The 22,735-nt window shown below is 36.6% G+C and overlaps 1 protein-coding gene across 2 annotated transcripts; it reads left to right on the top strand.

Annotated features, from left to right (window-relative positions):
* Positions 1-1,137: 1,137 nt before the first annotated feature.
* Positions 1,138-22,185, top strand: LOC133531627 (cardioactive peptide). Of its 2 annotated transcripts, XM_061869945.1 has the most exons (5): positions 1,138-1,412; positions 18,073-18,166; positions 18,838-18,919; positions 20,263-20,330; positions 21,964-22,185. In XM_061869945.1, the coding sequence occupies exons 2-5, from the start codon at positions 18,098-18,100 to the stop codon at positions 22,111-22,113; spliced, it is 369 nt and encodes a 122-aa protein (XP_061725929.1). In that variant the 5' UTR covers positions 1,138-1,412; positions 18,073-18,097; the 3' UTR covers positions 22,114-22,185. The 2 variants fall into 2 exon arrangements, with proteins under 2 accessions (XP_061725929.1, XP_061725928.1); XM_061869944.1 differs by lacking the exon at positions 1,138-1,412 and having other exon boundaries at positions 17,656-18,166.
* Positions 22,186-22,735: the final 550 nt, after the last annotated feature.

Genomic DNA, 22,735 nt, shown 5'->3' with positions numbered 1-22,735 from the left:
GTCTATTTTAGATTTAAGTTATATTATAGTAATCCTCTTATAAGTTGTGCGAGGAAGCCGCCAGCTCTTCGGTCACCAGTTACGTCAAACAGACGCTTCGCAACTTCTGCAAAAAACTTGTGTGGTCATCAGTTTTGACTTTTAGAGACGAATGTAAAATCAAATTATTTAATTATTATACGATTATATTGATATTTTTATTTAACAACCACACTTGTTTTATTAGCCTATTTGTGTATCCCACTGCTGGACAAAGGCCTCCCCTCTCGCTTTCCAATCCTCGCTCGCTGTGCTGAGCAAGATCCCGCCAATCCCGCTGAAACGTATCCAAGTCGTCCCACCATCTCTTTCTCGGTCTGCCTCTGCCACGAGTACTCTGGGGATGCCAGCTAGTGGCTATTTTGGCCCATCTGTCATCATTCATCCGGCAGACATGTCCAGCCCAGTCCCACTTTAGCCTGGCGGACTATACGTAATGAAAATAAATTGAGTTTATTCAAAATTGCCTTTGGGTTTTTCATTACTTATAGTCGTTTAATACATTGGCATTTAGTACGAGTGAAAAGTATTGGAAGTAGAAAAAAACTGTAATAGATGAAATATCAAATTATACACAAATATATTGAGAAATGTTTCGAATACTATGCTGAAGAACCAATATTTAATTAGCTTGTCTGTGGTGTGGTGGGGAAGATATTTTCATAAAAAGAGTACTGTAAAAGTGATACGGACTAGCTGAGGTGGGGAATGTAAACGCTCCAGGTAGATTCAAATATTATTATATAAAGTACCTATTTTTCCTCATTTTCGAAGAAAAGGTAGCCAAATTCAAATTTTAGAACTGTCGAACAGACTATTTGTAGGCAGACTTAAAGTTCTTGATAAGTTTTTTTTAATAATTAAAAATGTTCAGAGTCACGGCCCGATTCGAAAAATGATTAAGACACGTTTAAGATCTTGGAAAGATCTTTAAAAGATGGATAAGTAAACGTCATGTCAAAATTGACGTTTATTTCGATTCCACTGTGATCCCAATAAGAGCTGCTTCTGTCAATTATACGACATACAAACGATATCTAAATGAGAACTTATGTAAACTAGAAATTATCGTTAGATATCGTATCTCATTCTTGGAATCGGGCTGTTAAAGTGGTAAAATACACTTTAAACTTTTTCAAACTTTGTACAGTGTATTTGCAATCGTGCGTAGCCCTGCATTAAAAGTCTGCCGACTAGGGCTAACCTCGGGTCAAAAAGTTTGGTAAATTTATTAAAAGGTCAACTAATATTGAATAACGTTTCCGAACAATTATCCCACGCATGACGTAAAAGCCGTCTCCGTCCCATCCCTGTTCCCAGCCCTATATAACGCCGGGCAGGAGTGCGCGCTGCATTCGGTCGCAGTCGCTCGGGTAAGTGTACGCTCCTAAGCCTTACTTTGTTTAAGCAAAGACTTTTCTTTGCAAAGGCGTTTTGTACATCTGTGTCGTTATAGAAAGGTATTTTGGATGCATTTTTGCGGTATTTTGTATTTATAATTACAACGTTTAAGAAATTATCAAGTGCTACTCGAAATAGAAAAATAATTCAGTTGCATTTATGTTTGGCCTTTGAACACATAATACGAATTAATAATAACTAAAAAAAAACGTTATAACTAAAGCAGTCTAAAAAAATAGAAAAACTATATATATTCTTAAAATATGGTATCGAAGTAATAATTAATGGCCTTTTAGCTCAATTATAAATTATATTTGTTACTTCAAATTTTAATTAATAAAGAAATTAATGTAAAGTGACGTGGTTACAAACTTATTAAATATCCTTAGTAAATATATTATTTCAAAAAAAATTGAAAAAAAAAACTGTTTAAGAATCATAAATATTCAACTCTGATATTTTCACAATTTGTATTAAATTAAGGAACATATCCTAAACCTTATTACTCTTATTAGTAGCAAAAGTGTTTTAACGATCAATGGTAAATAAAATAAATAAATAAATAATAATAATAATAAATAAATATTATAGGACATTATTACACAAATAAATCTATTTATTGACAAAAACAATATACATAATGGATATATACAGATGAATACTATAACTAGCTTATATCTAAAATAGGCCCTTGAGGCATTGTACCAAGGATGCTGGCGGCATTTCCTCGTTGAAAAAAATTGACAAATTACACAAATTGACCAAGTCCCACAGTAAGCTCAATGAGGCTTGTGTTGAGGGTACTTAGACAACGATATATGTAATATATAAATATTTATAAATACTTAAATACATAGAAAACACCCATGACTCAGGAACAAATATCCATGCTCATCACACGAATAAATATAAAATATTATACTATTATTACATAAGTATCGTTATTTACGATTATTTTTGTATCGTATATTTAAATACCAAGTAAAGTTGTAATGTCTAGAATAAGTTAATTAAAATCAACATTGATCTGAAATATATTTAAAAACTATAATTACAAACTAAAATAAAATAACAATAAGACTAAATATATCTAAAATAAAACTATAATAAATCTAAATAAAACGGGCTAAGAGCATGTCGGGCCATGCTCAGAGTAGGGATCCGTAGTTTCTTTTCCGTCACAATAAACTAAAATGGAGCTTAAAGTATAGTAGATTGTTAACCAAGGGATGAACTGTGGATGTACGTCTTTTTACTATGAAGAGTAAACTTTTTGTAATAACTCAAAAACAGCTAAACAGATCATGTCCGCTATAGTTTTCATATAATGACGACCGGTTTGGCCTAGTGGGTAGTGACCCTGCCTATGATCCCGGGTTCAAATCCTGGTAAGGGCATTTATTCGTGTGATGTGTGTATTTGTTCCTGGGTCATGGGTGTTTTCTATGTATTTAAGTATTTATAAATATTTATATATTATATATATCGTTGTCTAAATACCCTCAACACAAGCCTTATTGAGCTTACTGTGGGACTTAGTCAATTTGTGTAATTAATGTCCTATAATTTTTTTTTTTTATAATTACTGTTAATTGTTTAAACATTTCTTGGGATTGCAAAAACGATAAAAATAAACAATCGACATTACCGTAATACTAAATACAGTAAAATTCACTGTAATTCTTCAACTGTTTTACGAACAGTAAAATTGACTGTTATGTTCGATAGGCTCATATTATGGAACTATTTAAAGCATTAACCTAACGGTTATGCAATATGAATTGTTTTTTTAGTGGGGAGAAATGTAGGCACTTTTTACTGAATATTTTAAAGTTCCTAAAAGTTAATTAATTGCCCCAGAAGTGTCGTTATCTCATATATTTTGTATAAAAATCTATTTATTATCTTTGCAGTCCTAGATAACATTAACTTTGCGCATTTGCACGGTGAAAGAATAATTCAAATAACAGAAGTTGCAGAGATATCAAACTAACTTTTCCATTTTTCTGTAACGAATGTAGTTGGAAATTCCGCTATACATTAAAAACAGCGACGGAATATAGACGTAGCACTCGGTATATTTTTGGGAAACTAACACTTATCGGACAGAATGACACATATCATTTCTCCATAAATAAATAAATAAATAATAAATAAATATTATAGGACATTATTACACAAATTGACTAAGTCCCATAGTAAGCTCAATAAGGCTTGTATTGAGGGTACTTAGACAACGATATATATAATAGATAAATATGTATAAAATACTTAAACACATAGAAAACACCCATGACTCACGAACAAATATCCATGCTCATCACACGAATAAATAAATAAATAATAAATAAATATTATAGGACATTATTACACAAATTGACTAAGTCCCACAGTAAGCTCAATAAGGCTTGTGTTGAGGGTCCTTAGACAACGATATATATAATATATAAATATTTATAAATACATAGAAAACACCCATGACTCAGGAACAAATATCCATGCTCATCACATGAATAAATGCCCTTACCAGGATTTGAACCCGGGACCATCGGCTTCATAGGCAGGGTCACTACCCACTAGGCCAAACCGGTCGTCAATTAATTTATAACAAATTTATTAACAAATTAGCTATCAATAATTTTACAGATGATAATTTGGGCTTTTGGAGTGTATTTAAGTATGAAAGGAAAAAACATCATGAAAAGTGGTTTTATGACGTTTTTTAGAATAAAATTGGAAAACTAATTTGCTACGCAAATACAGCTTGTTAATGAGATAATTAAATGAGACCTCATTGAACAGATTCTAGAACCACTTTTGCCTTACACTTAACTGGTCACTTCACGTTGTTAAATCAAATGACACGTACATGAATTTTAAATTTACTTTTTATCACTAGTTTTAAGTTTATTTATAGCCTATTTTTAATTTAGAAATAAAATTCATGACTACTTAAAAAAAATGACACGTTGATTATGACATTTAAGACAAAACAATAATTGTTGACATGACAGAAAGAAAGTGTTACTCGTAAACATCTTGTTCAGTTAAATTCACATGTTAATTATTTTTCATCACACTTGCTCGAAAAAGATCTTATTTCATGCAGGTGTGCTGAAGAACAAACGCCTATTTTGTTCCCCCGGGAAAATATGGATTGTGAAAAAAAAAAAAATTCCCTAGGGAGTTATAGCTTTTTCCTTTAATTATGTCATTTATTCATACAAACCAAGTACCATAAATGAGTTTTTCTTTTAAAATACTGACGTGTATAATTTGATATTGTTGTTTATGTTTAAAATTATTTAATTTGATTAATTTAACAGCCGTTTAATTTTTTTTTTAAATCGTGGCTGAATGTCGAATAGGTCTGTGCCTTCGATGCCTCACCTGCCAAGAAATTACAAAATGGCGAACGAATGTTAGATATGTCACCGTATTTAAGAATTATTTTGCTTAAATTTTAGTTTTTTCTTCGCAAGTGCGATGAAAAACATTGTGTGTAACTCCGGGGGTAAGAATATTGCAAACTCGGGTTTTAATTACCACCCTCGTATACAAAATTTCACTTACCCCCCTCGTTGCACAATGTACTATTTCGATCATTACCCATTTTTGTTTGGTAAATGAAAACAAAAAAAATATATGAAAAGTTTTCATAATTTCTATTTAAAGTTAATCGTTTTAATGTATGTTATAATTCGTACTACATAGTACGTATGTATATATGTATATTGTCGCCCAGGACCTATAGTACAAGTTTTGCTAAGTTTCAGGCTAGGTCGACCTGCGTAAGATAAGATAAGATAATAATAATAATAATGTAAGATTACCCCCAAATATTTTTATTTTATAAAATTTCAAATTAAATAAAAATCTAAGTCATGTCTAATCAGCTAAGTCATGTTTAATAATCTCAATCTAAATCAGGATGGACCCGGGTACGTCCTTAGACTACGTCCACAAGAGAGGTATGGGCATTGTGAATGTCATCTCGCTTTGTGTGGTAGGGCACAGCACAGCGGATGTCATTCCAGATCTAGAGCAGAGCCCAACTGGGGAAGTACCTCCACCTTACAGAAAACCGCAGCCAAATAACACTAGACCCTACTCATAGTGCTGTGTTCCTGCCGGCGAGTAAGGTTGCCAGGGGGGAGGGGTGTTAGGGTCGGCAATGCGCATGTATCTCCTATGGAGTTGCAGGCGTACATAGGCTACGGAGACTGCTTACCATCAGGCGGGCCGTATGCTTGTTTGCCACCGACGTAGTATTTAAAAAAAGTACAATTTTAAATAAAATACTAATTCAATTTAAACTATTGTAAATGTAACTACCTATACGTATAACCATAGAGTGCGTATAACCTGGGACATAGGTCACTCCTTCAGACCGGGACTTATATAGTAATCCTTCAAAAACTTTCTTAGCTTAAAAGGCTTTTAAAGTTAAATGCCGTTGCGAAAATAGTAGATCGAAGTTTCCAGGTAGTTTTGAATTAGTAATACGTACCGTGGGCCAATTAAGCCCCACAGTTTTTAACCACGCATTCCTAAAGTCATAGGGAGCAAAAAATGTTATATGAGTTTTATCCATAGCCACCACAAAAAATGTTTTTTTGTCGTAAAAAATCTTTTTTTTTTGAAAGAAAAATCGTTCTGTTTTTTTTTTGTTTAACGGCTGCACCTACTAACTGTTTCTAATTAGCCTGATGTTTGACTGGTAGAGAATGCCTGTAAGCATTAAGTTCGTACGACTTTGTCGGCTTTATTGATTTATATATCCATGCCAAATTTCAGCTTTCTAGCACGAACGACCACGGAGCAAAGCCTCGGACAGACAGACAGACAGACGGACATGGCGAAACTATAAGGATTCCTAGTTGACTACGGAACTCTAAAAAAGCGTCCCACTTTTAATTGTCAGTTTTGTAACGCAGTTAAACATACATGTTATATGGACCGTTACAAAACTCACTAACAAATTTTGTATGAAAAATTAAGAATAATGAAGGCAAAACGGGTAATTTTTTTTCTGAAAAAACATCAATAGAGTGAATGTTGAGGAAGGTTTAGGTTTAAAAATAGGTGTAATGTGTTTAATTTGTTAACCCTTGCGGAGCCGAGGCGCGTCGCTACTTTATATAAGCCTTTATTTTCCACATACATTAGCATGACTTTATATCAGTACGTCAAGCTTTAAGATAGCTGACATGTCTGCCATGTTAGTTCTTTTAAGGTTTCATCGTAGACTTGTCGCAACTTGTCACCGCACATTACAATTTGGCGCAAAAATAAGCTGAGAAATATTTTATTGCGGTATTTTGTTGAGATTCTAGCTAACGGTTACGTTTGTGTATGTGTATCAGCTAGAGTTCAGACGGGATGATCAAACCGACTGATTTGATCAGAAATGAAATTGGCGTATCTCCAATTTAATCACCAATTTTAGGTTTATGGTCAGTGTTGGTCGAACGTTAATTGCAATTGATGCCTGAAGGTGATATTTGAGCCCTCTAAATTAAAAAATGCCCCCAAACGAAAATATTATCGGTAATATCGGTCATAATTGGTGGTTAAAATCGGCGAGCCAAATTGGTGTTTCCGTCCGCACGACTTGCTTTGATAGGACAGTTTGAGCTATTAGACGAAATATTGTCCCGTCTGGACTGGAGTCTAAGGAGAATATTTTAAGATAATGACGTTTAGTTTTAGTTAAATGATTGTAGATTTAATTTTAATGACTATTTGTAAAATTGGTACCTACGTGTAGGTAAGAAACTAAATTACTAAACTATTTTTCTTGACGTTCGGAACTTTTGTACTTACAAAATATCATTTGATATTTACCAGTCGCTTTTCGGTGAAGGAAAACAACGTGAGGAAACCGGACTAATCCCAATAAGGTCTAGTTACCCTCTGGGTTAGAAGGTCAGATGGCAGTTGCTTTCGTAAAAACTAGTGCCTACGCCAATTCTTGGGATAAGTTGCCAAGCGGACCCCAGGCTCTGCTGAGCCGTAGCAAAAAGCCGGGATAACGTAAGGAAGGTGATGATGATGTATTTTTGGGCTGTATCTGTATTAGATATATTACTTTATGTTTATGATAATTTCTGCTTTTCATTTAGAGATAACTTTAAAGTAATAAATAAATAAATATTTGGGGCAAATATTACACCAACGCCTAGCCACAAATGAAGCAAAATTTATACGAACAATTTTCTCACTCACGAATCTGTTACAAAATTTTATTAAAAATTAAACTACAGTAATTTAACTGAAACAAAACCTATTGTTTTTTAAATATTTTCCTTTGTCTGAGCCATCCTGTATTTACACTTTGCGATAACGTTCTAAAATAGAGTGCAATAGAAATTGCAAATCATGTTAAGAAACAAATTTACCTTCATTTCTTCGTAATACCCTAGGATAAATACGGCCCTGTGGACAAATATGATTATATCAAAATTTTATATACTTATATATAACAAGTAATTGATATATCTACATATATCAATTACTTGCTAAAATATATTTCAATTATTTATATTTCAATGGAAACAACCATCCTAAAACTTTTAGGTTATACGTCAAATTTTAACAAAATCTGTCAATATTTGTTTACAACTTTACATTATTGACTTGACGACCGGTCAGGCCTCGTGGGTAGTGACAGTGACCCTGTCTATGAAGCCAATGGTCCCGGGTTCAACTCCTGGTAAGGGCATTTATTCGTGTGATGAGCATGGATATTTGTTCCTGAGTCATTGGTGTTTTCTATGTATTTAAGTATTTCTAAATATTTATATATTATATATATCGTTGTCTAAGTACTCTCAACACAAGTCTTATTGAGCTTACTGTGGGACTTAGTCAATTTGTGTAATAATGTACTATAACATTTATTATTATTCTTTATTCATTGCATATCTTAGATTAGGTTTTTTTATAATATGAATATAAAAGTAAAATATAAAAACAAAAAAGAATACAAAATACATATAAACACATTATAAAAAACCTAACCTAGGGTGCCGCCAGCAGCGGGGCTGGGCCCAAGTTGCCGGTGGTCAGGGCCGCAGAGAGAGGAACCGACGTACTATACGCGCCGTGTCCAAAATTACTGCCTTCTGCATCTGACCCTTGATCCAGCCACCTAGCGAGAGTCTCTCTAGGTGTTGGACGAGACTCTTCCTATGAGACCGTTCGCTGACACGACTATCGGAACAATGATCGTCGAGTCATCCCACATGGCAGTAATCTCGTGAGCCAAGTCTAGGTACTTGCTGGATTTGTCCTTCTCGGCTTTCACGAGATTCTCGTCATGGGGGATGGTGACGTCGACGAGCACGGCCCGGCGCTGCGATCGGTCTATCAGCTCGATGTCAGGCTTATTGGCAACAATAGTCCTGTCAGTGATGATAGATCGATCCCAATAGAGCGTGGCACGACCATTTTCAAGAACTGGCACAGAATTATTATTATTATTTGCCATTTCTATTGAACTCCACTTTGAATTAGGTCAGGGTATTTAACTCGGACATTTTACCTACACTAAAACCTTTTCTAAGATCTTAAAAATAACGACCAAAAGCAAGAAAGGTAATAAATATTTAAAAGGTCCCTTGTGACCTATAATATTCACTTTCAAGACCTTAGGGGAAATGCATCTCATATAGTATGCTGTTTCCAGTCAAACACAATAGAAAGATGTTAATTTAAGCCGATTATACAGGAGACAAATGGCTCAGTAGGTATCAATCCATCAAATATTCTTTGTGTTGTCCAAATAAATATTAACAATAAAAACCACAGACAGTTTACGTCCTTAAGAGGCCACAGCAAGCTCGGCTGAATTTCACCTTCCCATACAAACTAAATTTCGTTCTCATTTTAAAATTACGTATTGGATTGTAATGAAACTTTGCAAATACAATGACATGAGATCTAACTATGCCTGTAATTAATTTTTATAGCTCCAGCGTATAAAATAAACGAAATAGAGCAAAAACAAATTTAAACAGAAATATACGAACAATTAAAACATGGAATCTAAAGAAATAACGAACAAAACATGCGAGCCGCATTGAAAAGCAAAACAATATGGCGGACAGTCGACTTGCTTGACAGATAAACAGTACTGACGTTTTATTTCCTTATGTTGGCAATGGCTTGCCATGCAAACCCAATATAAAAGTTTTTAGTGCCTAGTTGGTTTACACTGATCTATACTAGGGCTATAACCGCGAAAATCGAAGTTCGTCAATTGCGGGCATTTTATTAAAAGCTTTTATTTAACTTGCAATGTATGTATGTATGTATGTATGTATGTTTGTTCGGGTGGAATCTTGCAACTCAATTTTGAAGCAGATATCTTCAGCCGATTGAGCTGAAATTTTGTATACACGTTTAGTTTGGATGACAATGCATGATAATTATGTGACGTCATTCTAAATCCAACATGGCGGACCATTCAAGATGGCGGAATAGTTATTTTTAATGCACTTCTACAATATGGGTATCAAATGAAAGGGATTGTTGACAGTAACTCGAAAAAATATGTGACGTTATTCTAAATCCAATATGGCGGAACATCCAAGGTGGCGGAATAGTTATTTTTAATGCACTTCTACAATATGGTATCAAATGAAAGGGATTGTTGAGAGTAACTCAAAATAACTAAAAAGTAAAAAATAAATTAAAGTATTTTTTTTAATAAAAGCTTTTATTTAAATGCTCGAAAAAAAAGAAAATAATTTTTTTTTTTTAATTTTAATCATCATCAATTTATATGTTCATAAAAGCTTGTCGCGAAGTTTAAGTACCTATAAGTATTAAATTATATTAAAATGTTTGAAAATTTAAACTTAGCAGATCAAGTTACTTAACTAAAGAGGTCCTACTCGTAGTTTGTTTATACAATTAAATCGCGCGACAAGCTTTTATGAACATATAAATTGTGTATAATGAGGTTATAAGTTGATGATTAAAATTTTAAAGGAAAATTTTGTTTTCTTCTTTTTAGAGCATTTAAATAAAAGCTTTTATTAAAATATATATATTTTATTTTATTTATTTCTCTGTCACTCTAATTATGTCTTAGTGAGAGTAAAAGAGAAAGATCCCCGCACTTTTCGAATTTCGGTTTTCGCAGTAAGCCCCCAGGATCACCTAGCGGGCCGAAACAAGCCCGGCGGGCCGCAGAGTACCCTGGTCTAAAGGGACAAACCGTATATTTATTCACAAAACACTTTCTTGTCCTCTATAAACTATTTTACTAGGATTTGACCCCTATATTCATAGTATCTGTGCTTAATCAGAGGCCAGAATATGCTGGTTACCGTTCTTATAAGATAATATTTGGGGACCGATCAAAAGGTTGGACACTTGTAACATCTATGTCTGAATCTTACATTTGAAATTTGCATAGTGTTAGCGAAACTTGCCTTCACATTTTAGGCCTTATTTGGATTAGACCGGTTTCCTCACGATGTTTTCCTTCACTGAAAAGCGAGGGTAAATATCAAATGATATTTCGTACATAAGTTCCGAAAAACTCATTAGTACCGGGGTTTGAACCCGCGACCTCCGGATGCAAGTCGCACGCTCTTACCGCAATACACAATTTAATAATTAAAAGTAATAAAAGTGTATTAATTAAAACATGTTTAATTAATATTAAATAAAAGGGTCATCGCATTACACCCCTAAGTCAAGACCCTTCTATAGTCCGTTTTTTTTAGCAACAGATAAAAGATTTTTATTGAAAAACGCTTTTTAGCGCTGGTGGCCTAGCGGTAAAGCCCCCTCCAGACTATGCGCGTGAATCGCGGCGCGACTTCGCGGAGCGAACATACCGCGACGTTGACGTAGACTCCACACTCGCACAACTTCACGGCGATTTCGCAGTTTGGTTCGCGGCAAGATGGCGCCGAAGCGTCAGCTGATCGGATTTAGTTTGCGGCAAGGCATTGATTCAAACTGGGAACTGTCAAATTGATTTTTGGTTGATCGCACCCAATATAAACAAGTAGCCGCCATAGAAGGTTGACAGTTTAACAGATTAACCGACTCGTGAGCGAATCGCGGCGCGAAGCGATTGCGAGTGTGGAGTCTTGCAAGTTCGCGCTTCGCGTCTCCTTTGACGCGGGCCAAATACCGACAAAAAACGGGGAATAAGACGCGAAGGCGTGAACAATCTGCGAAATCGCCGCGAGGGCCATCCACACTCGCGTTCGCGGCTTCGCGCCTCTATTCGCGCACGAGTGTGGAGGGCCCTTAAGAGCGTGCGACTGGCAATCCGGAGGTCACGGGATCAAACCCCGGCTCGTACCTATGAGTTTTTCGGAACTTATGTACGAAATATCATTTGATATTTGCCAGTCGCTATAAGACTATAGGACTCCTGTCTACTATTTTACATATTCCCCACTGCACCAACGTTAATGTTGTCTAACATTTAAAAAGCACAATTTTCCATCTTTCCATCTTCCATCAATTGTTGGTTTTCCATTTTCTCATTTTAGCGTGTTTTAAATTAAAAGATCGAGACAATAACATTGTCATATCATATGTGGGGTCTAAGTACTTGGTAGAAGAGTATGTATATGTTCGTATAGTGAATATTGATGACCGGTCTGGCCTAGTGGGTAGTGACGCTGCCTATGTAGCCGATGGTCCCGGGTTCCAATCCCGGTAAGGACATTTATTTGTGTGATGAACACATATTTTTCCTGAGTCATGGGTGTTTTCTATGTACGTATGTATATCGTCGCATCGTACAGTCACGTCTGAAAATATCGATACGGACAAAGTGCCAAAAATATATATATACGACCTTACTACCCATATTCAAATTAAATTAGTTAATTATTTAAAAATATTAGTCTTAAGTTTAAAGAAGTTGTGGCTTTCGGAGAGAACTTAATCAAAAAGATGTGTGCGGTTAGGTAGTTTTGTATATATATATTATATAGTATAGAATGTATTATATATTATAACTATATATGACTATATCCATATTTGTTTTATATCACATCCCATTTATATATTGTAGGTTATAGGTTTACCTATATTTTAGGAAATTAAATATTTTCTTTTATGCCGTTTAGTACAGTTTTGTTGTCTACCGTTCTCCAAGTCTTCCTCAATTGCTCAAAGGTTAACTGGAAGAGATTCCTGAAAGGGATAAGTTCACCTTTACACAAATGATGTGTGTTCTTCCTGTTTTATATCTCTTTTTGTACAATTAAGTGTTTTACTACTACTACTAAACTTAAGGCTTATTGGTAAAACATGTCACTGTCTGCTTTGTTATTTCATGTGATGTTAAATAAAAATGTTCTATATTTATGCCTTATTTCAGTTATTTCTCTAAGGTAATAACCTAGTAGGAATTACCACAGTATCATCGCATCATATCATTGCGTCATAAACTCACAATAAACGAATTTTGGGAGCCGGGTGCGGCTTATTACTATTGTTAGGACTGATTAGTCTTACATTACGAGTAGTCGGAATGTGAATAGGGTAGTTTCCAATTTTTGGAAACGCTTGTATTACGTTCTATATTAACTAAAGGTTGCCCTAATATTCAACTTTTGTACTAAAAACGGCTTTAAATATGTTAAATTAACAAAATATATTTTGACAGATGCTTTCGCGCCCAAAACGCTCTTTGAAAATTGTGTGACGTCACTGTTTACGGTTTGACACATAACTACATTCACACGTAGAAGATACGAACAGTCAACTGACATTTGTCATTTGTTGTTTATCGCCTAACTGTCAACGGTGTCAATCCGAGAGTTGTGACGTCATCAGAATCTTCAAAGACGTTTCGAGTTTGGTCACGTGACGTGTGGCAAAAAAAGATATTTTAAATTCAATATTTACAAAAATATGCTCATTACAGGTCCCCTAAAACTCCTAAAAGTAGTTTAACATGTTCTTATAATCCAAAAGAATTTATTGGGATACAATTCTGCCCTAAGATTTGTAGATGGAAACAACCCTATTATGCGTGGAGTAATAAAAAGTGGTGTTTTCCATCATACTGATACAACTCACTTGGTCTACGTGGTATAAACGCTGATAATAACAATTCAAATTACAATTATTTGGTAAATATTAAATGTTTGATAGTTAAATAAAATGGCAGACCGATTGGGACACCATGGATTATCCTGTCAAAAAAGTGCAGGGCGTTTTTCAAGACATGCGTCGCTTAATGACATAATCCGTCGATTTCTTGCTATCATCAATGTGCCTGCTCTTCTTGAGCCGACTGGCATTATCAGGGATGACAAGAGGCCTGATGGGGTGTCCTTAGTTTCTTGGAGGTTGGGACGGATGTTAGTGTGGGATGCTACCTGGCACCGTCCTACCCCCACCTCCAGAGGACTAATGTAAAAGCGGGTACAGCGGCGGGAAGCGTCGAAAATTTTAAACGTAATAAATATAAGAGCCTCGGTAGAGAGTACCATTTGGCGTTGAAACTCCAGGTCCATGGGGTCCCAGCGCGCACAAGTTTTTTGGAGAAATCGCGAAACGCCTGGTTGACGTAACTGGTGACCGAAGAGCTGGCGGCTTCATCGCACAACGTATTAGTATTGCGATACAACGAAGAGGCCGCCAGCATCCTTGGTACATTGCCTCAAGTGCCTATTTTAGATATAAGGTAGTTATAGTAATCCTCTGTATATATCTATTATGTATATTGTTCTTCTTCTTCCTCGCGTTGTCCCGGCATTTTGCCACGGCTCATAGGAGCCTGGGGTCCGCTTGACAACTAATCCCAAGATTAGGCGTAGGCACTAGTTTTTACGAAAGCGACTGCCATCAGACCTTCCAACCCAGAGGGTAACTAGGCCCTGTTGGGATTACTCCGGTTTCCTCACGATGTTTTCCTTCACCGAAAAGCGACTGGTAAATATCAAATGATATTTCGTACATAAGTTCCGAAAAACTCATTGGTATGAGCCGGGGTTTGAACCCACGACCTCCGGTTTGCAAGTCGCACGCTCTTACCGCTAGGCCACCAGCGCTTTTCCTATTATGTATATTGTTATTGTAAATAAAGAATTTTCAAGTAAATTTTCCAAAAAAATATACAATTCTACTTTCAATCAAATGTAACCGCAAAAATTATTAAATTTTGACATATACTGGGTCAAGTGCTTGTTGAATGCGGTAAAATACGCATATATACTAGAGTATATATAATAAATAAAAAAAAAGCATTTATTTCGGACAAGATCCATAATACAAAAACACAAAACAACAAACAATCAAAATATTTCCATATAAATTACAAAAAATAAAATTAAAATATTAATTAAATTAAATTAAAAATACGGATAAATTAAATTAACATTACATTATTTATTATATAATCTTATATCATCAAATGTGATGCTGGACAAAAGAGGCATGTTCAGATATTTGTGAGCACATTGGCCGCTCCGATATATCTGATGGCGACTGTACACGTACAGATCTATGTGTATTGCTTAACATTAACACAAAACTCTCAAAAGCGTTTAGAAATCAGAAGACAAATGAAAAGATATAGCGATTACGTGCAGTTCGATATGATTGTTCCCTCATCAAGCTGTCAATAAGGAAGAAATTGGCAAAACGATCGCTCAACGTTTCCTTTTTAGGGTTCCGTACCAAAAAGGTACAAAAGGAACCCTTATGGTGCGACTCTGTCCGTTCGTCCGTCTGTCTGTGACATGAGTAAATATCTCGAGAACCACTTAGGGTATCGATTTGAAATTTGGAATAGTTATGGACAAAGCTAACCCCGACATATAGAAATTATTGTTATTATTCCCTTTATTCCATTTTTTTTTCTTACAACAAAGTTTGTACGGAACCCTCGGTGCGCGAGTAACACGAACTCGCACTTGGCCGGTTTTTATTTAAATTTCTAGACAGCCTCTTTCGCACTCATGTAATGTTCATATACGTGATGGCTTCCCTAACCTAAAGCAAACTTCAATAGGGTATTTGACTGTATTTAATATAAATTATTTCACACCATGCATGAAATAAAGCACCTCAAAATCAACAAAGATACAGACAGCTGTTATTTTTAGACACTATTTATACTTTATAATTCGTATAAAATTATAAAGAGTAGGTAACTTGACCATGACGTCTTTTGCTAGTGTTTCACACAAATTCCAAAGTAGCAAATCGTTTTGACCGTTCGAAAGAAGGAACTGATTTGTCTAGTAGTCAAATACCCTATTGTATTTATGTTATGCGTAAGCGTTATCCTGACGAATACCGAAATATTTCAAGATTCTGAGTTCACGGGAAGTACCCTGTACCTAGGATTTGATTCCCTTGCGAGTGTCGAAAATTTGCGGCATAAACGGCTGTATCTTTTGATTGAGTTGGCTTTGAAGTTTGATTTGTTCACAGCTCCAAGGGACAGTAGACTTGAGTATTTGATATAAAGTCCAGCTTGATACCTCCACGCCTTCTTGAGAAAAAGGGTCTTGACACCCAGACAGACGGACGGACGAACAACAAAGTGATCTTATAAGGGTTCCGTTTTTTCCTTTCGAGGTACGGAACCCTAAAAAACATTAATAACTCCGTGAAAATATCCAAAGCCAAATTTTAAATAGCTTTTGAACGCAATAAAAAATCCACCCAAGCGTTTAATTGTCTAATTTTCAAGCGAAAACCAAAAACGTCACAACTTTCATTAATTCTTAATTTCGTTAGTATCTTTTTGGGGCAAAGTTGCTCTTAGTCCTTAGGGTCCAAATTAACTTCTAAGGTAAATAAGTTAAACAATTAACGTTCTTTATTTGTACTTTAACTATGCGTTAACTTTTGTAAGTCAATTAGTAAAGGTCGCATGGACGGTAGTTAAGCTATTTGAATTGACGAATTAAGAGTCGACTTTTCTTGTCATCTAATTTTATTTCTTAATATTATTCTCATATCAAGTGAATTGTATTCTGTTTGAGAAATAAATATCTTAAACCGTAATTTTATCTAAAACTTGGCGCAGCTGCGGGAAGCGCCGAAATTTTAAAACGTAATAAATATAAGAGCCTCGGTAGAGAATACCATTTTGTACCATTTGGCGTTGAAACTCTCCAGTCCATGGGGTCCCAGCGCGCACAAGTTTTTGCAGAAATCGCAAAGCATCTGGTTGACGTAACGTTGACTGAAGAGCTAGCGGCTTCCTCGCACAACGTATCAGTATTGCGATACAAAGAGGAAATGCCGTCAGCATCCTTGGTACAATGCCTCAAGGGCCTATTTTAGATATTAGCTAGTTATAGTAATCCGCTGTATATATACATTATGTATATTGTTATTGTAAATAAACTGTACCATGAATTCTATCTACATTCTAATTCAGTCAACATTTTACTTTAGTGAGGAAACTTGCATACATCTGCGAAGAAATTCGAAGGTGTTTGTGAAGTTCCCAATCCGCATTGGGTTAGTATGGGGACCATAGCCCAAGCCCTCTCGTGCATGAGATGAGGCCTGTGCCCAGCAGTGGGACATATATAGACCGTAGAGCATTTTACTCTCCAAGTACGATTTTTTCATTTTATTACGATAAGAAATTGAAGTTTGGTTTTACACGGATTTTTTATAGAATTTCCATTCCTCCCCATTCTATGAACAACGATACTTTTACCTAAATGGTTAATTGAAAGTACCCGCATAAAATGCTATAAAATTAATACTTAGTCATGTTTTTAAGAAACTACATGTATTTTACTTCCCCCGTGTTCGAAATTGAATGTAGAGTGTTTAACTCGGGTTGTTGGTAGTATGGAAGATGTTGAAAGAGTGATTTGCAGTATTTGATACAAAAGGTGGTTCAGAACATATGAAATATCGATAGCTCTTTATCGAATTGTCCTCTCTCTAGTGCCGCCGCTCTAGTCTCTTACAGCGTGGTTTGTCCAACAGCGCGTGAGTTGGTTGTCTGGCCACTCCCTCAGTAATGTGGTGGGGGACAGTTGGAGACAACGAATATCATTGAAATTATGCTTCGTTATAAATCTTCTTACTTCTTAAATCTATGCTTATTTCTCTATGCTTACGCTAAGCGACTGACCGGGCTAAATGCTCCTTATAACTGTATACCAAAAATGCTGACTCTAAACATGCGTCACCGCCATGTCCATACATGGTATAAGAACCGACTGCAAAAAATCGTACCGACTTGATACCGCAATGAAGTGCATAATGGTCTCCCATGAAAGTAAAGCTGAGTCCGAATTTGATAGTCTGTCACGGCGGAATTTGCGAGTACAAAAAAGAAGGCCACTTCTGCCTTCCGGTGCAAAAAAGGGAGGTGCTTGGCAGACGGTCTCAAAGGTGACCATCGGAACCCCTAAATATACCCATCGAATACCACCATGAAACTAATTCCAGTCGGTGGGTATGAACCCTTATTTCAGGAATATATAAGTCTACCAAGGCTTTTCTTGCCGAAACACCTTGACAGACGAGATTATGTAAGCAAGGTCACCATCGCTACCCCTAAAGTACATCGATCTGATACCACCCTCCATATTTCTATCCTCCATATTTCAAGTCTTGATTTAGAAGCCCGGCCACGGAGTTATAAAATTATTTGATTAGTCCACAGATAATCACAGCATTCGCAATGGCTCGCTCTTCACTGATCCTGCCTGTGCTCGCACTTCTGCTCATCGACGCCTGCTATTCTGCCAGCGTAAGTACCATAGAAAGTGTTGGCCGAACGTTTATTGCAATTGACCACTAACCATTACAAATTGAACCGTAAACTGTAACCGTCCGTTACGGTCACGGTCCGTTGGTTACGGTCACGGTCCGTCGGTTACGGTCACAGTCCGTCGGTTACCGTCGACATTTCAGCCAACACTGATGTGAGCAGCATGCACTAAGGCCGCTCCTCTACGTTTGTATTTGTTCAAGAAGCACGCCGCATGCCCCGCCCCGCTGCACGCCCGATTCGAACATCCACCCTTATTTAATAAAATACATTATAATATTTACTGTACATTTATACATGGTATTGGCGACTTTTAGAAGCAATTTTCATAATTCTTAAACTGTGAGACGAACGTAGGTTCGTGATTTTTTTCTATCGAGCGAAAGTCAAAACCCCAGGATTCGAATCGCTGAAGTCGCTATTAGAGAAAGGACTCTGGATTGCTAATTAAATTTATGGCAGCCGTATTGTGATTCAACAAAGCGCTACTTACGAATTATTCAAACCCCCGTTTTCTGAACCTCATAAGTTCTGAAAAACTCATTGATACGAGCTGATTGAGCGAGCGGATTGAAAGTCGCACGCTCTTACCGCTAGATCACCAGCGCTTTTATATTTACTTATCCGAAATTAATTTATTTTGATTGCAGATTCCTCGAGGCTTCGACCCTCGGCTGTCAGAGGAGGTGGTGATGGTGCCAAAGAAGAGGCCGTTCTGCAACGCGTTCACTGGTAAGTCCCTGCTGACTTAGTGATAGCATCAAAGAAGAGATCGCTCCACAATGCATTCACTGATAAGTCTCTGGCTTTGTGATGGCGCCAAAGAAGACACCGTTCTACAACGCATTCACTGTTCACTGGTAAGTCCGTGGCTTTGTGATAGCGCCAAAGAGAGCTTTCTACGACGAATTCACTGGAAAGTCCCTGGCTTTGTGATGGCGCGAAAGAAGAGGCCGTTTTGCAACGCATTCACTGCTAAGTCCCTGGCTTTGTGATGGCGCCAAAGAAGTGGCCGTTCTGCAACGCGTTCACTGGTAAATACAGTTCTGCAACGCATTCACTGGTAAGTCCAGTTCTGCAATGCATTCACTGATACGTCCCTGGCTCTGTGATGGCGCCAAAGAAGAGTGCGTTCTGCAACGCGTTCACTGTTAAGTCCCTGGCTTTGTGATGGCGCCAAAGAAGAGGCCGCTCTGCAACTAGTTCACTGGTAAGTACCTGGCTTTATGATGGCGCCAAAGAAGACACCTTTCTGCAACGCATTCACTGGTAAGTCCGTGGCTTTGTGATGGCGCCAAAGAAGTGGCCGTTCTCCAACGCGTTCACTGATAAATCCCGTTCTGCAACGCATTCACTGGTAAGTCCGTTCTGCAACGCATTCACTGGTAAGTCCCTGGCTATGTGATAGCACTAAAGAAGAGTCCGTTCTGCAACGCGTTCCGCAATGCATTCACTGGTAAGTCCCGTTCCGCAATGCATTCACTGGTAAGTCCAGTTCTGCAACGCATTCACTGGCAAGTCCCTAGTTTTTTGATGGCGCCAAAGAATAGGCGGCTCTGCAATGCTTTTACTGATAAGTCCCTGGTTTGGAAAGGCCTTCTACAGTTCACGCACGCCCTCTTGTGTTTTGGAAACACTTCCATCTTATGGAAACGAAAACTTAATAGTCAGACGAACTTAGCCGCCGCCGAAGTAGCGTGGGACACGAACATTTTATATGGGTATCTATGTCTGGTTCTTTTTTTTTATCTACATATGTAAAAGGAGCCTGTATCAATGAGAAATGTCGGCTCCGTTGGGCCTCTCAGTTTCAATGTGTTACGAGTTGTCAAAAAAACTGTACACGAATTTCGCAGTGTCTGGTTCTAGTTTTAGTTTTAACACGAACTTTTCATATAGGTATCTGATAGTACCTGCTATGCACAAGAAAACGTACGAGTACGGTAGATGGCAGCACTTGTTTTGGCGTGAAGTGTCAATGTACATGTTCATGTTTCCGATTGTAGACCCTCAGACGCGTATGATCCCTATATTCCGTTGCTGGAGAAATCTAATTGAATTTACTTTGTTTCCAGGGTGCGGTCGCAAGAGGTCCCAAGGCTCCCCCGGCATGCCCGTCCAAGAGCTGATGAGACAACGACAGGTAGGCTATCCTGCTTTTTTATACAGGCTGTCACCTGCAATAACTTACGGGGTGAATAAAGAGGAGGTCAAGCCTTGGCGACCCTCTACATCTCTAAGGATAATTTAATATCTTTTTTTTTATATTTTATCTCTGACACTCAGAGACTTATACATCTCTAAAGACTTTTAGTATGATTTTATTTTTTTATTATAGTTTTTTTTGTGTAATTTGACATTAAGAGACAGTATACATCTCTAATAAAGTATTTATTATTTCATCGATTCCATATTTGCAATTGTTTTTTTTTTAATTTTTATTGTTTGTAAAAATGGACATGTAAAAGTGTCCCTGTGGCCTATTTGCTGAATAAATGTTTGTTTGTTTGTTTGGTTATACTGAGCAACTTTTACTATGGGATCAACCCCGAAATCGCTGCCATAATAATTTGCTGTTTCATATACATAATCGGACCGATTCGAAGAATGAAATACGATAACGATAACTACTGCAGGGTTAAGATGGTCGGCTGTCTATCATTTGTCACCCTACCTGTCACGCTCTAACATATACGTAAGTGCGAACGTGACGCATGATATGACAAGTGACAAAAACACGACCATGATACCGCAGCTGGTTTAGATAAGTTCTCATTTATATATCGTTTGTATGTCGTAAAATTGACAGAAGCAGCTCGATTCGGGCAACCAATGTCACTTTGACGTTAGAAATATCGTAGATAGGTCTTATTGGGATCACAGCGGAATCGAAATAGACGTCAATATTGACATGTCGATTGGTTATCGATCTTTTAAAGATCTTTCGGAGATCTTAATCGTGTCTTAATCATTCTTCGAATCGGGCCGCTTTTTCCAAATAAAAGAACAATTTTTAAAATCGGTTCACATCACAGAGATTATCCTTGAAAAACCAACATACATACATTACATCGCGCAAATTAGTTAGACAATTTGCCGATAGATGGAGCTCTACACAATTATACTTAGTATAGGTACTTCAGATCAAGTCTTTCGCCTTTTTTTATGATAAAGGTACATAACATTGTGAGTATTGTGACACCACTTTATTCCTCGCCAAACTGCGATCGCAGTTTGTTGGCGAGATAGCACTCATTTACGAGTATACATTTTAATATCTATGCTATGCACTTAATACTAAGCTTAGGTACTATGTGTAAAGCGAACATGCATGGCGACAGTTTATAAATATAAAAACAAACAAAAACCATATAATCAGTGATACTTTAACAACTAATTCAGGTTAATTTCATAGCAATATTATTAGAGTAAATTTTCCTGTAACGTTTTTTTAATCTTTTCTTAAAGTCATTTATACTACATTTATTTTCTTCCCTAGCAGGCTGATTTGATTATACAATTTTGGTATCAAAAAGATATTAGTTCTTATACCATAATAGTTTTATACGAGATAATTTAAAGTTTGTATAGAACCCTCGGTGCGCGAGTAAAACGAAATTGCACTTGACCGGTTTTTTTTATTGTGAAACGTACCACATTACGATCTATAAATTGTATATACAGATGTTAATCACAATGAAAACATCTAAGATGATCAACAACTCTGCCCATCGTATGTAAAAACAAAAATTTTATACATTCCGTCTTTTTTTCAGTTCGTCGACGACGATACCCTCCCAATACTGGAATCTGAGAACGGGATCGACGATCTCTCTCGCCAGATTGTATCCGAGGCCAAGCTCTGGGAGGCGATCCAAGAGGCCAGCGCAGAAATAGCCAGAAGGAAACAGAAGGAGTTCCAGTAAAGAAGGAAGATTGAGGCGGTTACTGGAATTTTGTCGCAATTTTAGGGGAAAATTACGCAATTATGGAATTTGAACTCTAACCTTTGCATTGTATTTTGGGTTTTGAACGATGCCATTATTACGCAATTATGGAATTTGAACTCTAACCTTTGCATTGTATTTTGGGTTTTGAACGATGCCATTATTACGCAATTATGGAATTTGAACTCTAACCTTTGCATTGTATTTTGGGTTTTGAACGATGCCATTATTACGCAATTATGGAATTTGAACTCTAACCTTTGCATTGTATTTTGGGTTTTGAACGATGCGATTATTACGCAATTATGGATTTGAACTCTAACCTTTGCATTGTATTTTGGGTTTTGAACGATGCGATTGGGCATTTTAGATTTAGGTTGTATTGTATGGTTATATCAACTCAAGAGCATGGCTGAAAATGAAAGCTAACGCTTTTAATTTCACCGCTAGGGGCGCTAGTGTAGACGGAGGTCTTTCAAAATGTCAAATGCATAGATAGTACTTTTGAGGTTTATGTCGCGAATTTTCACTCGTTATTCATGATTGCGGTAAATCTTTTTTTCTATTTATGATTATTCATGGTAAATATTATATATAATTC

The sequence above is a fragment of the Cydia pomonella genome, chromosome 25 (genome assembly GCF_033807575.1).
Source record: "Cydia pomonella isolate Wapato2018A chromosome 25, ilCydPomo1, whole genome shotgun sequence".
NCBI classification, from domain to species: domain Eukaryota; kingdom Metazoa; phylum Arthropoda; class Insecta; order Lepidoptera; family Tortricidae; genus Cydia; species Cydia pomonella.
Note: the sequence above shows the minus strand (reverse complement) of the source record. Positions and strands in the feature narration are given on the sequence as shown.

Coding starts and splice junctions, on each gene's coding strand:
- LOC133531627 (XM_061869945.1), top strand. CDS start 18,098: ATGGCTCGCTCTTCACTGATCCTGCCTGTGCTCGCACTTCTGCTCATC. Junction 18,167..18,837: donor ACGCCTGCTATTCTGCCAGC/GTAAGTACCATA, acceptor TTTTGATTGCAG/ATTCCTCGAGGCTTCGACCC. Junction 20,331..21,963: donor AGCTGATGAGACAACGACAG/GTAGGCTATCCT, acceptor TCTTTTTTTCAG/TTCGTCGACGACGATACCCT.